This window comes from Amblyraja radiata, chromosome 1, assembly GCF_010909765.2.
Source record: "Amblyraja radiata isolate CabotCenter1 chromosome 1, sAmbRad1.1.pri, whole genome shotgun sequence".
Lineage (NCBI taxonomy): Eukaryota > Metazoa > Chordata > Chondrichthyes > Rajiformes > Rajidae > Amblyraja > Amblyraja radiata.
This window is the reverse complement of record NC_045956.1, coordinates 55,459,312-55,474,714: the sequence shown is the minus strand read 5'-3', so window position 1 is coordinate 55,474,714 and position 15,403 is coordinate 55,459,312. Positions and strand designations below refer to the sequence as shown.

General features: G+C 43.6%; 1 protein-coding gene across 2 annotated transcripts in view; it reads left to right on the top strand.

Annotated features, from left to right (window-relative positions):
• Window positions 1-15,403, top strand: part of npnt (nephronectin) — a 69,000-nt gene that overhangs the window by 11,451 nt on the left and 42,146 nt on the right. Inside the window, exons 3-4 of one of the 2 annotated variants that reach the window (XM_033022130.1) lie at window positions 543-593; window positions 11,128-11,220. In XM_033022130.1, the coding sequence (XP_032878021.1) occupies window positions 543-593; window positions 11,128-11,220 (144 nt within the window). The remainder of the gene's footprint in view (window positions 1-542; window positions 594-11,127; window positions 11,221-15,403) is intronic. The other variant, XM_033022132.1, reaches the window with a different exon arrangement.

Sequence of the window (15,403 nt, the reverse complement as noted above, 5' to 3'; positions counted from 1 at the left end):
TGGTTGCTCTCGGATAACAATGCCTATAAGAGCATGTGTCAGTAACCGGCATGTCTGCTGCAGCCACAATGATGAATGATGCTAAGACTGTTTGCGGGCTGACATTGCAAAATTAGAGTTCCTAACATCATCATGACAACAGATACACTTACTCTAACTGATTCCTGCTTTGGACCGGGCAATTATCACTGAGAATCAGAGATCCAGTGGCAGTCTTGGCGAATGCTAAACGACCTGCCCTCCTAACCAGACTTAGAAGGCAAATGGAGAGGAACGTGTACAGTTCTCACCCTTGTATCTCTCACTCATTAATGTGAACAGTTCCCACTGAGTGAACAGGGTGGTCTTGACCGGCACCAAAAATATTGTGATCCATGCTATGTGTTTTAGAGATTTTTTGATAATGGTTCTATATCTGTGTGTGTCCGGGTGTGTGTGCGTTTGTGTTTGTGTGTCTATGTGTACCGAAGGTGGCTTATTGCCACAATCAAGACCAACCACCTAAAAAGGCTCCGGAAATTCTCTGGATATTTGTTTTCCAGCTTTCATCCCGTATTTGCAGAGAATATGCCAAGTAAAGTACCCTCGGAAAGGTTAGCTTAACATATTTCTTACAATAATCTTGTTAATTCGGGGCTTAAGGACGGTATGTGGAGCATCGAGTAATCTGAATGGCAGGTGTTGGCTTTGGATCGGTGGTAGTGCTCCCACTTCAGTCAGTGGATTGTGGATTCATGTCTGAGCCTTGAGCACATCATCTACCTTGGCGCAGTTTAATAGTGTTGAAGGAATGCAGCCCTGTTGGAGATGCTGACTTCTGGCCGTTGAACCCAACCCTGTCTATGTTCTGAGGTGGACATCCAAAAAAAATTCCTGAAAACACTATCAAAGAAGAGAAAGCATTCCCCAAGGTCTCCTGTAAAAAAAATATCCCTTGACAAATCAGGTAATCTAGTTTGTTGACTGTGGGACTTTAATGTGCACCAATTGTCTACTGTGTTTACCTCAGTACACTTCATATGCTCTCTACTGGGGTAAAATGTTTGCTTGATATTCTTGCTATTCATTGCAAGATTGTTTCTTTTTGATCCAGAGATGTGGACTGAACGATGACAGTGGGCACTAAATCCTGGCACCATAGTCTTTCTTATTATGTGGTAATGACTGTTCTGCGATCCTAGAGAAAGCAGCACTGCCCATGCTATCTGGCATGGAACTCCCTATATGAAACTCACAAAAGGCATGCCGTTAGCAAGGAGTTATAAAAGTCTGCGTTTTTCAGGGATGACCATTTATTACAACAGTGATGATTTGAAACGAATGCAGGCATCTTAACAGTGGGATCTCTCTCGAAGCTCTTCTGTCAACACTGCTCTGAATCCCTGGCCCCAGCTGTTACTCCTTGAAGGCTGTTGCCTTTCACAGTGCAATGTTAGAGCGACGGTGAGCAGGGTGTATTAAATCCATCTTGTGAAAATATAAAAAAACATTTTACTGTTTAAAAAATAAAAAGAACAATTCTGATGAACATTTGCCTAACAATATGCAGTCTCTGAATTAGCGTAATTTTTTATCTCCACTGATTTATGACATTGAAAGTGTTTTCGATGACCATGTTATACTTCAGTGTTGGGAAGCTTTATATAGGAGGAACGTTGTATTAAAAGGTCAGGGTATCTTTAGCCTATGTGAGTTCTAATCGGGGCAAGTTACTGGTGTACATATGGAGCGAAGCATTTCTTACCGTCTTCGCCTATTCAGCCAGGTCAAGTCACAAGGAAATTAGATAATCCCTTCTTTATCATGTGTTATGAGTGTGAGTTTGGGGAACATGGAAAGATTAGCAGGCATAGGACAGTATTAATAGTAAGCATTTGTTTAAATTCATGTGTTGGTGATGGTGTACAATTATTTAAAATCTTAAAACAGAAACAAAACCACTCAAAATGAAGTTGAGGCCAAAATATAAAACTTGTTTTCCACTGAGTTGTCAAACATTGCCAGGAAAGATGTGGAAAAAAACACTGAGCCTCTAAAACTGCCTGTCCTTCTCACTTGCATAGGTGCTTCAGAAGACAGTGTTGACACACCGTTGAGGGTGACACGGTGGTGCAGCTGGTAGAGTTGCTGCCTCACAGCGTCAGAGACCCGGATTTGATCCTGACCTTGGGTGCTGTCTGTGTGGAGTTTGCACCTTCTCCCTGTGATCGCGTGGGTTTTCTCCTGGTGCTCCGGTTTCCTCCCACATCCCAGAGAAGTGTGTATTTGTAGGTTTATTGGCCTCTATAAATTGCCCCGAGTGGGTAGGGAGTGGAAGCGGAAGTGAGATAACATAGAACTAGGGTGATCAATGGTGGCCGTGGACTTGGTGAGCCGAAGGGCCTGTTTCCGTGTTGTATCTCTAAACTAAACAGAACATTCTGGGTGATCTGCCTGCTGAACCTTTGCAATGCAAACAAACCAAATGTGAGAACAATCTGAGAGAGTCTGCCTGTGTGAATGTACCATTTCATAAATGAAAACCTCTCATTAGTTTGAGGTCTATTTTCCATGATTCAGACATAAGAGACTGAATAAACATGAGGTTAGACCACCGGTAAGAACATCTTGAACATAAGCAATAGTTTTTAAAGCAACAAAATGGCCCTGGCAAACCCATTGTTTCTGCCTGCCCCTGTCCCACGGAAATGATTTCCACGTACCTCGACTCCATCCTATTCCCCCTGGTCCAATCGCTCCCGACCTATGTCCAAGATACCTCACATGCCCGCCGTCTCTTTAATGACCTGCTTTCCGAGCCCCCACACCCTCATCTTTACTATGGATGTTCACTCACTCTACACCTCCATCCCCCACCAGGAAGGCCTTAAAGTCCTCCGTTTCTTCCTCAACCGCAGAACATCCAAGTTCCCTCTACTAACGCTCTACTCTGCCTAGCGGAGCTGGTCCTCACCCTCAACAACTTCTCCTTTAACTCCTCCCACTTCCTCCAAGTCCAAGGCGTAGCTATGGGCACCCGCATGGGCCCCAGCTATGCCTGCCTCTTTATAGGGTACGTTGAACAATCCTTGTTCCAGGTGTACACTGGCCCTATCCCCGAAATCAATCTCCGTTACATTGATGGCTGCATCGGTGCTATCTCCTGCACCCATGCAGCACTCATGGACTTCATCAACTTCACCACCAATTTTCATCCTGCATTCAAATGTACTTGGACCATCTCTGACACCTCCCTCCCCTTTCTTGATCTCACAGTCTCAATTACAAGAAATAGACTATTGACTGACGTCTATTACAAACCCACTGACTCCCACAACTATCTCGACTACACTTTTGCCCACCCTGCTTCCTGCAAAGACTCTATCCCCTACTCCCAATTCCTCCGTCTATGCTGCATCTGCGCCCAATATGAGCTGTTCCATACTAGAACATCCGAGATGTCCTCATTCTTTAGGGAACTGGGGTTCCCCACTCCCATCATAGATGACGCCCTCACTCATGTCTCCTCTGTACCCCACAGCTCTGCCCTTGCTCCCCTCCCCCTAGTCGCAACAGTGACAGAGTACCGCTAGTCCTTACCTTCCACCCCATCAGCCGTCGCATACAACACATAATCCTCTGAAATTTCCGCCACCTCCAACGGGATCCCACCACTAGCCACATTATCCCATCTTCACCCCTTTCCACCTTCCGCAGAGACCTCCGCAACTCCCTGGTTAACTCATCCTTCCCACCCAAACCACCCCCTCCCCAGGTACCTTCCCCTGCAACCACAGAAGTTGCAACACTTGTCGCTATACCTCCTCCTTCGACTCTGTCCAGGGATCCCGACAGCCCTTTCAGGTTAGCCAGAGGTTCACTTGTACCTCCTCCAACCTCATCTACTGTATCCGTTGTTCAAGATGTGAACTCTTATACATCGGCGAGACCAAGCACAGACTGGGCGATCGTTTCGCGGAACACCTTTGCTCAGCCTGCGTGAACCAACCTGATCTCCCGGTTGCTGGACACTTTAATTCTCCTTCACATTCCTGCACAGACCTTTCTGTCCTCGGTCTCCTCCATTGTCAGAGTGAGGCTAAACACAAATTGGAGGAACATCATCTCATATTTCGCTTTGGCAGCTTACAAGCCAGTGGTGTGAATATTGATTTCTCTCACTTCAGGTAGCCCTGGCATTCCTTCTCTCTCTATCTATCCCAAGTTGCATTAGCTTCTCATTTTCACCCACAAACAGCTTACAATGGCCTGTTTCCTTTATCATAGTTACTTTGTTGCATATCTTTCATTCATTTTCTTTATCTCTCCACATCACCGTCTCTATCTCTCGTTTCCCTGAACCCTAACTAGTCTGATGAAGGGTCTCGACCTGAAACATCACCCATTCCTTCTCTCCAGAGATGCTGCCTGCCTGCTGAGTTACTCCAGCTTTTTGTGTCTTTCTTCGGTTTAAACCAGCATCTGCAGTTCCTTCTTACACAAAAACAATTGAAACACTAGAAACAAGGAACTACAGAAGCTGGTCTACGAAAGAAGACACAAAGTGCTGGAGTAACTCAGCAGCTCAAGGCAGCACCTCTGGAGAACATGGTTTGGTGATGTTTCCAGCTTTCTCCCCTTTTCCCCTCCAATCAGTCTGAAGAAGAGTCTTAGCCTGATTGTCACCTATTCATGTTCATCAGAGTTGCTGTCTGACCCACTGAGTTACTCCAGCACTTTGTGTCTTCAACTCTTACCCAACCTCTCTTGATCTCTGATAAATCCATCATTGGATTTGTACTCTAGGATGTTCTGGAGTAAACTATTACCTATTTTTGTGACCTCGTTTGTCCATCTTTTGGGGGGATTCTGTCTCCCAAGAAAAGGCAGTTCATAACTCTTCACCTGGTTCACGGATATTAACAGGATTCAACTGCAGTGTTGTTCCCACGTTCTTGTTTGTCCACATCCATTCGTGGTCACCATCAGCCAGTGCGACTGGATAGCAATCAGAAGCTAGAAACACTGCCCGCAATCCAGTGGTACTGAGGTACTCTTATCATTATTCCAAGTAAAATCAATGAACCCAGTACAATTGAGCTTTCCAAGGGGGAAAGGACCAGATATAATTCAGAATTTCAGTCTGAGTTCATTGATGAACTTGCACTTGTTCTGATATAATGATAACTGGTAATTATTAACCCTGCAGAGCTAATGATTAGGGAAGCGTTGTCAGAGGTGCTGACTTCTAGTCGTAAATCCCTTGGTACTTATGGCATCATATAGCACAGAACAAGCCCTTCAGTCCATAGAGTCTGTACCGACCTTCAAGTAATCCTACACTGATCTCATTGTATTCTCTCTACATGTCCATCAACTGCCAGATTCTGCCGTCCACTTACACGTAAAGATTAATTTACAGCGGCTAATTAACCAACCAACATGTCTTTGAGGTGGTAAGAAACAAGAGTGCCATTGCTATTTCAGATTTTAGAGATACAGCATGGAAACAGGCCCTTCAGCCCTCTGAGTACGGGCCGACCAGCGATTACCCTGTACACTAACACTGTCCTACGCACAAGGGACAATTTACAATTCATGCAGAAGCAAATTAACCTGCAAACCTGTACGTCTTTGGAATGTTAGAGGAAACCAGAGCACCTGGTGAAAACCTGAGTGGTCCCGGTACGTACAAACGTGAGAACGTACAAACTCTGTACAGACAGCACCCATAGTCAGGATCGAACCCGGGTCTCTGGCGCTGTAAGGCAGCAACTCTACCACTGTGGCACCCTTGTTTATCCCCTTTGTTTTTCACAAGAAGAAAAGGGTACCTGCGCTTGATGAAGTGCATGTAACATTTTTGCAATGTTAAACATGCCATGTATAAAGGGAGCTGTTATTCCCTCTCATAGATTGCAAACTAGATTATTTTAATGTGTGTGCATTGGCCTCCCACCAAATTATTCCATTATAATGAAATCATTAACCCTCACTAAAGAGTGCTTTCCAGCTACTCTGACAATTCTCTTTCATACCTACTGGTAACTGCTCTTCAATAGTCAAAGGGATTGGAAAATTAATATAGAGGGAAGCAGAGCCAAGCCCAATTCAAGGTTCACCTAAGTCCTGAGATCTTACTATGTGACTGGCAACATTCATCCATCAGCCTTTACACGCACATTCCAACAAAAATAAATGCCCATGCAGGTTTTCATCCCAAAATGATTTAAAATCAATGACATCTTTTTTGAACTACAGTCACTGTTATGGTGCTGGAAAAGCAACCGTCAATTTGCACATGGAAAAGTCTCTCAGATGGGACCAGATCATCTATTTCAGTGATGTTGTCATGGGATTGGTTTTTGTCCAAATGCAGAACAGCATTATCTTGCACACCGAGTACTGGGCAGGGTGACACATGGTTTATAATAGGCAGTGGTGATGGGGAGCAGGGGACTGGGTATTGGAGCTGGAGCGTAGCTGATACTACTTTCATGCTGTATCTCCAAACTAAACTAACCATTTATGTAGTGACTTTCGCAGCCCTGAATGTCCTAGAATATCTCACAGCTGGGCTTTTGAGATGTAGCCAGGATTACAATGTCAGCTAGTCAGTGGCCAAGCTGGATGCCGCCTAGTCCAGCCAGATAATCTGTCCCTGCAATGAACACGTCCAGCACAATCAGAGAGAATCCCCAGCACTTTCCCAAAGAGAACATCTCAGAGAAAGGATAGGGCTTTAGGCTGATGTCTCTTCTGGGCTGTATTGTAGCCTGGATAATACATTAGAACCTTTAACCCACAATGTTGAGACTTATGGACAGACTGTTAACAACCAAACCACCTCCGCTTTCTGAAAACCTTTAAGGCGTAGATGGTGAGGGTCCTATTGTCTTGTAAGTTGCACACCAAGATTTGGTTTAGTATATTATTGTCATGTGTACCGAGGTACAATGAAAAGCTTTTGTTAGTGTGCAATCCAGTCAAAGAAAAGACTATACATGGGGTGGCACGGTGATGCAGTGGTAGGGTTGCTGCCTTACAACGCCAGAAACTCTGGTTCGATGTTGACCACAGGTGCGGTCTGTACGGAGTTTGCACGTTCTCTCTGTTAACGCACGTGTTTTCCCCGGTTGCTCCGGTTTCCTCCCACACTCCAAAGACGTGCAGGTCTGAAGGTTAACTTGGCTCCAGTCGAAATTGTAAATTATCCATAGTGTGTAGGATAGTGTAGGGGATTGCTGGTCGGCGCGGACTCTGTGGGCCAAAGGGCCTGTTTCCCCGTTGTATCTCTGAACTAAAACTAAACTAGTTACGATCGAACTGTGCACAGATAAAGGATAAAAGTACAACATTTAGTTGCATGAAAGAACGCTGGTTTAATATGTGCTTGTGACCAGTATGGTAAAGTAGAAGCCTTGTAAGGAACCCCTCACTTATGGCAGCTTTGATTCCGTTGCCTTGTAACATAGTCAGCTCCCGCCGCAAACTAAAGAGCAATTATTTCCACTTCTTGTAAAAACAAACTAACTGAGCTTTGAGTTGTTGTTTGTTCTGGTTGTGATTAGAGTTCTTTCACGATCACAATGAAAGAATAAATAGTTGTATGTTCTGTCGGCATTTACTTCCACAGCTACTATTGTGAAGTGAGATATGAGATTACTGGGGATCAAGTCTAGAAAATGCACAAGGATTTTAAGGGCGGCGCAGCGATAGACTCGCTGCCTTACAGCGCCAGAGAGCCGGGTTTGATCCTGACTATGGGTACAGTCTGTATAGAGTTTGAACATTCTCCCTGTGACCATGTGGGCTTTTTCCGGGTTTCCTCCCACATTCCAAAGACGTACAGGTCTGTAAGCTAATTGGCTTCTGTAAATTGTCCCTAGTGCGTAGGATAGTGCTAGTGTACGGGGTGATGGCTGGTCAGCACGGTGTCAGTGGGATGAAGGGCCAGTTGCCACACTGTATCTCTAAAGTCTAAAGTCTAAAAGTCTGAAGATTTCAATCTTTGATTTTGTTCCGTCCCATTCTGATGAAACATGTTATTGTTGAATATTTCTTGAAGATTGTTCCCTGTTTATCTACTCTGGCACTTATTATCAGGTGTGCCCCTGTCCATGCCCCTTGACGTAGTCCCACCCTGAACGTTGCCCTCTTGTTGCTAAAGAAAAACATAAAGTGCTGGAGTAACTCAGCAGGTCAGGCAGCATCTCTGGAAGACATGGATAGATGACATTTTGGGTCGGGATCCTTCTTCAGACTAATTGTAGTGGGGAGAGAAAGCTGGAAAAGAGAGGTTGGGGTGGGACAAAATCCTGGCAAGTGATAGGTGGATACTCGTGGGGTTAGATTTGACTGGCAGATGGATGGACAAAGGCAATAGACAATAGGTGCAGGAGTAGGCCATTCGGCCCTTCGAGTCAGCACCGCCATTCAATGTGATCACGGCTGATCATCCCCAATCAGTACCCCGTTCCAACCTTCTCCCCATATCCCCTGACTCCGCTATCTTTAAGAGCCCTATGTAACTCTCTCTTGAAAGCATCCAGAGAACCTGCCTCCACCGCCCTCTGAGGCAGAGAATTCCACAGACTCACCACTCTCTGTGTGAAAAAGTGTTTCCTCGCCTCCGTTTCAAATGGCTTACTCCTTATTCTTAAGGCCCCTGGTTCTGACTAGAGATGAAAAGGAGACAAAATGGTGTCAGATAAAGAAAGAAGAAGCGGAAAATGTAAAAGGAGAGGGCGGGATATAGGTGGAAGGGGAGTGAGGGGATAGAGGGGATAGGATGGTGGGATAGTGGGAGAAACGCAGATCAGGGTGAGGCACAGGAAAGAGAGAGGAGGAGAAATGGAGTGGTGGGGGTGTAACCTAAAATTGGAGAATTCCATGTTTATAACATTGGGTTGAAAGCTACCCAAGAGGTATATGAGGCGTAGGTAATCTACATCTGAGGAAATCTACATCTACCTAATCTGAGGAAAGACATTCTTGCCACAGAGGGAGTGCAGAGAAGGTTCACCAGACTGATTCCTGGGATGTCAGGACTTTCATATGAAGAAAGACTGGATAGACTCGGCTTGTACTCGCTAGAATTTAGAAGATTGAGGGGGGATCTTATAGAAACTTACAAAATTCTTAAGGGGTTGGACAGGCTAGATGCAGGAAGATTGTTCCCGATGTTGGGGAAGTCCAGAACAAGGGGTCACAGTTTAAGGATAAGGGGGAAGTCTTTTAGGACCGAGATGAGAAAAACATTTTTCACACAGAGAGTGGTGAATCTCTGGAATTCTCTGCCATAGAAGGTAGTTGAGGCCAGTTCATTGGCTATATTTAAGAGGGAGTTAGATGTTGCCCTTGTGGCCAAAGGTATCAGGGGGTATGTAGAGAAGGCAGGTACAGGATACTGAGTTGGATGATCAGCCGTGATCATATTGAATGGCGGTGCAGGCTCGAAGGGCCGAATGGCCTGCTCCTGCATCTATTTTATATGTTTCTATGTTATTCCTCCAGTTTGCGTGTGGACTAATTTCAATGGCTAGCTATAACTTCAATGCTAGTTACTGATACCATGTGAGAAACAAATAGGCAGTACACATTCATCAACTTGCTATTCCCTCCAATTTCCAATCTCTGCCCTCCCCCTTCAAATAAAATCCCCTTCAAGGAAGTAAAGTAACACAAACTAAAGTGGAGATGCATCCCTGTATTTTCCAATATCAATGCTCCCTTTCACCATTGACTGTATTCACACTGCATTGCTCAATCTTAGCCCCATATATAATGGAGAACAAGACGGCAGTCTATGGGTAAGGGTCACCCATGTGCTATAAGGCTTTTCTCCCTCTGTGGGTGCATGGAGTTCTCTATATTCTATTCTGTCTCAAACAATGAAGGTCAGCAACTTGCAATCAGTCTCTTAGAATTGTGAATGATGTACTTCCCCTCTATTTTTGTTGGTTCTGAGGTGGTTGACGGGGAAATGGCAAACGGGAAGTGACAGGTGGGACAGGTGGGCGAAGGAGGGTGGGGGAAATTTGTGTGCTGGGCTGTTCCTTCTGATATTGAACTAGGGAATGTCGTTCACAACCCCAGTGAGACCCAAAGCTTATTATAGACTCAAAGTTCCACAATTGTATTCAGCTTGCAGGAACTGAACAAAACGGTGGTAATGCAAGAAACTTTATTCATGTGTTAAGGTAAGTCGGTTAAAAGCAGAAAGTGAAGAACAAGATACTGAGGGGTAAGCCAGAGGAAAGTTAGTGGACTGGGGAAATACTCAAACATTGCAAGTACCAAATTGTCCCATTACTCGGAGCGCCAGGTCCAAATTCACAATTTATTTTCCATTTCGGGGTGAATCTCGAGTTTCTAACCTCGTCCAATGCCATCTGTGGCACATCTGTCTGGCGGTTGTAACACTTCAAAGGCGCATGTGTTATCGCAGGGGCTGGAAGCAGATGCCCACTTTGCAGTGAGCAGCCCTGTGTGACACATGCCTTTCAATGATGACTGAGACAATCTCAGGGGGAAGGCATGTGAGACCTCCGCAAGAGCTTACTGCATGCTCAAATCCTCAGTGTGTGTTGGATTTTGGTTGAATAACAGTCCTGGTGCATGTCATATAGAAGGACATGTATTTTAATACTTGTTTATTAATGCTTGACTCCTGCATTCGTTGCTTATTCCTGATTGCTCAACAAATCGGATGGTGAGCTCCCTTCTCGAAAACAAATTGTTGAGCAGATCAATTTAAAGAAGGGTCAAGTCAGACACACTGCTGGAGTTACAGATAATCCAGATTGGAAAAGCCTTAAAACGCAAGATTAAAAATAAAAGTGAATCCAGTGGTTTCAATGTCACCATTATTGATCTATGTGTCTGTTTTATATAATCTTGCATAGACAAACATTGTCTATTAAAGTCAAAGTCCTTGTGAGTAAAGCAGTAAGTGAGTTAGAAATCTATTTCCAAAGATGTCTTCTTGCAATAGAACTGTGGTGTGCTGGATTGGACCGTAAAACTTAATTTATTAAAGCAGAATCCTTCTTGATCAGGAAGGCTAAGTCAACAGCAAAGTGCTCGCTGGGCTGATGAAGCTGGTGTTTAGTCTAAGCGTTACTATGTTTGTTCTGCTCTTTTCAGCTGTGTGCCAACATGGATGTAAACACGGAGAGTGTGTGGGACCAAACAGATGCAAGTGCTATCCAGGCTACACGGGCAAAACATGCAATCAAGGTAAGAACAAGATTAGTTTGTCGCATGTACCGAGGCACAGTGAAAAGCTTTTGTTTGCATGCTATCCAGTCAAAGGAAATTATACATGGTTACAATCAAGCCATCCACAGTGTACATATACAGCATAAAGGGTATATTATTATGTGCAAGGTAAAGTCAGAACAAAGATCATTTAAAGGTCTCCCATGAGGTAGATGGTAGGTCAGGAACGCACTCTAGCTGATGAAAGGGCTGTTCATTTGCCTGATAACAGCTGGGAAGAAACTATCCCCAAATCTGGAGGGGTGCGTTTTCGAACTCCTGTACCTCTTGCCTGATGGGAGGGGGGAGAAGAGGGAGTGTCTGAGGTGAGACTGTTCCTTGGCAGCGTGAAGTGTAAACAATGGCCCTATCTATTCTTATTAATGTCTTTTGGAGGCACCTTTGTTAATTCAGAAATATTGAAAATTGTGTGAATAATTAATACTGCGAAGAACCAGTCTCCAGATGACAGCAGTATGGACTATTGCTTTCCCATGGAGAAACTGGGTATGAATTTAGCAATAGTTTGTTCTTTTGGATAAAAAAATATGAATGCATACACAAATAGGCAAAAATCTTAGATATCCCAAACAATAACCACATATATTAGAACCTAAATGTTCCTATTGTATGTTGGGAATACACATGCTGGTGATGCAAGTATGATCTTATTTATATTTTATAAAGGACCATCCCCTCTCAGGGGAATCCCATTCTACCACTTATTCCCACGTAATCCATTCTCTCACACATCCACGTCTGACCTCATCTCCACGAGAGATAATTATTGTAGGTGATTTAAAGGAACCAATTAGCCTATCAATCAGCAGGTCTTTAAATGTGGAAGGAATCTGGAGAAAAGCCACCTGGTCAGGAGGAGGAAGTGCACACTCCACACAGACAGAATCAGAGGTCAGGATTATACCCACTGGAGCTGTGAGGAAGCCAAACTCTCTTCTTTGCCACCATGCTGCCCCTAATAGAAACAGTGTAAGGTGTAACTGCACTGCCAGAGGTGGTACTGTAGAAGACCTTTAAAGTTTATTTTACTATAAACTTGTATATTCTAGTTCCATGGATTTTAATTTATACTGGTTTTACAGTGTTAAGAACTGGAAATCTGAAACAAAAACAGAAAACACTGGAAACACTCAGCAGGTTAGGCAGCATCTGTGGAACGAGAAACACCTCACGTTCCCAGTCTAAGACTTTACATCTGAACTAGAAAATAGTTATATTGTTCAGATTCTGCAGTTTTTATCTTTCAATACCCTGTTGTCACTTCCTACAATGCACCAATGATTAAAACACTTTAATATAAGTCAAAATCGTGGGACAGCTTATGATTAAAAAATACAATATTTGCACATTTCTTTTTTAATTGTTTTGTTCAATAAAAGAACTCCTTCCCTGCATCAACCTAAAGGTCATGTTGTTGGAGAGAAACCTGAATTTATTTTTGCTAGCAAATTTCAAAAGATCTTTTCTCATAATACTTGGAAACTTAAATACTTAGACATTCAATTTACTGGCTGTATAGAGTTAACACTAACTTTTCCTTTTGACATTGATGTGTACAAAACTTGAGATTCTTTCCAGGGTTCTGCTGGAGCGTATCCTATACAGTAAACCATGAGTCTATTTAAAAGTGATTCATTACAGAAAGTTGGAGCAGCTTTGAACCATTGAGTCATACAACACAGAAGCAGGTCCTTCGGCCCAACTTGACCACGTATCCAAGATGCCCCATCTACATTCGTCCCAACTGACCATGTTTGGCCCATATCCTTCTAAACCTTTCCAAGCCATGTCCCTGTCCAAATGGCTTTTAAATGTTATTATATTATATGCTTCAGCTACCTCATCTGGCATCTCATTCCACATACCCACCACCCTTAGTGTGAAAAAGTTGCTTCTTGGGTACATATTCAATCTTTCCCCTCTCATCTTAAACTTGTGTCCTCTGGTTCTTGATTCTCCTACTCTGGGTAAACGACTCAGTGCATTCATCCCATCTATTCCCCTCATGATCTTATACACCTCTATAAGATCACCCCTCATCCTTCTGTGCTCCACTGAATAAAGTCCTAGCCTGCCCAACCTCTCCCTGTTACTCAGGCCCTCAAGTCCTGGCAATATTCTCATAAAAATGCACGTTGGATAAATGAGTAGGAAACTGTAGGGATTTGAACCTGACCAATTGGAGAAATAAGCTGTTGTGCCCCTGTCCCACTTAGGAAACCTGAACGGAAATCTCTGGAGACTTTGTGCCCCACCCAAGGTTTCAGTGCGGTTCCCGGAGGTTTTTGTCAGTCTCCCTACCTGCTTCCACTACCTGCAACCTCCGGCAACCACCTGGAAACCTTGGGTGGGGCGCAAAGTCTCCAGAGGTTTCCGTTCAGGTTTCCTAAGTGGGACAGGGGCATTAACTCCTTTGCCATTAAAAGATGCAACTGGTTGCCTGAAAGCAGCTGGAAAGTGGGCTTTGTTGTGAGATTTGGTGATGCATCAGTAATATTTCTGCACAGTTGTGGGACAAAAGCATTGGTGACTATGCAGGTGGACTGTAAAATGCTGAGTGTCTTTATCGTTTAGTTTAGTTTATTGTCACGTGTACCGAGCTCCAATGGAAAGCTTTTCTTGTGTGTTAATCAGTCAGAGGAAAGACAATACATGATTACAATTGATCCATCCACAGTGTACAGATACATGATAAATGGAATAACGTGAGTTGTATTTGATATTATTAAATGAAAAAGCAATAAGGGAACTGGATATTCCATGGAAGTTAGACAATGTTTTGCCTTTTGCCTTTCTATTAAAAACTAGGACGGAACGGAAATGTATTTAACTGGTTTCTTCCCAGTCGAAGACTATTGAGTATCGTTTTCTTTCATGGTCATTTGATGTGCCAATAATTCCCATTTCCAAGGCCGTGGCCATTCCGTTAGCAATAGGTTTATGCAAGTCATTTTAAATGCCAAGATAGTGCTGGATATAATTGTGAATGCTACATCACAGGAAAGGACATTCAATCAGTAAATGATGGGAACAAATACCCAATAGTTTTTTACTGGGAATAGAACAGTTTAGTTTCATTTAGATTAGTTTAGTTTAGAGGCCCACTAATTGAGTCCGAGTCCTGGCCAACCATCGATCCCCATACACTAACACTAGTTCATACTATCCTACACACAAGGGACAATTTACATTTTTTACCAAAGCCAATTAACCTACAAACCTGTACGTCTTTGGAGTATGGGAAGAAACCGGAGCAACTGGGGAAAACCCACGCGTTCACAGGGAGAACGTACAAACTCCGGACAGACAGCACATGTAGTCAGGATCGAACCCGGGTTTTGGCGCTGTAAGGCAGCAACTCTATCACTGCGCCATCGTGCCGCCCTTAAAAATAATTCACAATCCATCCTGGTTGTGTTTGTTGTTCAGTGCAAATGCACTAGAATTATGTGATCCAGATGAATTAAGGAATACACGATGAAATGTCATCAATTCTGAACTATCACTTGAGTCTGAGGACATTATATTTGGAGCAGCAGAGGATTCCATGCTCTGGAGAGTAAGTACAATGAGACACTATTCAGATTTGTGCAGATAAGAAAGATCTAGCATAAGTTCAAAGGCCTGAATGTTTTTTTTTACTGCACTGTGTACCATTAGTAATTGGCAATTGGTGGTGTAGATCTGCTCAGATAACTATTGAAACCCAACGTGACCATGGCCAATCTGAACGCCTAAGGCTTTCTGTTTTATTAACTCCCGACCCCACCCGAATGCACTCCATATAACCGGATCCCATCAGCTTGTAACCAGACTGTATGTTGAGAGGAGTGGGAAAAGAAAAGTCCTAGCCTGCTCAACCCCTCCCGAAAGCTCAATTCCTGGCAATATCCTCGTAAATCTTCACTGCATTCTTTCCAGCTTAACAAAATCTTTCCTATAGCAGGATCACCAAAACTGAACACAATACTCCAAAGATTCCCACATTAAATCTATCTACAGTACATAGAACAATGCAGCACAGGAACAGGTTCTTTAGCCCACAATGTCCACATTGAACATAATGCCAAGCTAAATTAATCCCCTCTGCCTGCACATGATCCCTATCGACCCCATTTTCTGCATAGCAATATGCATAGCT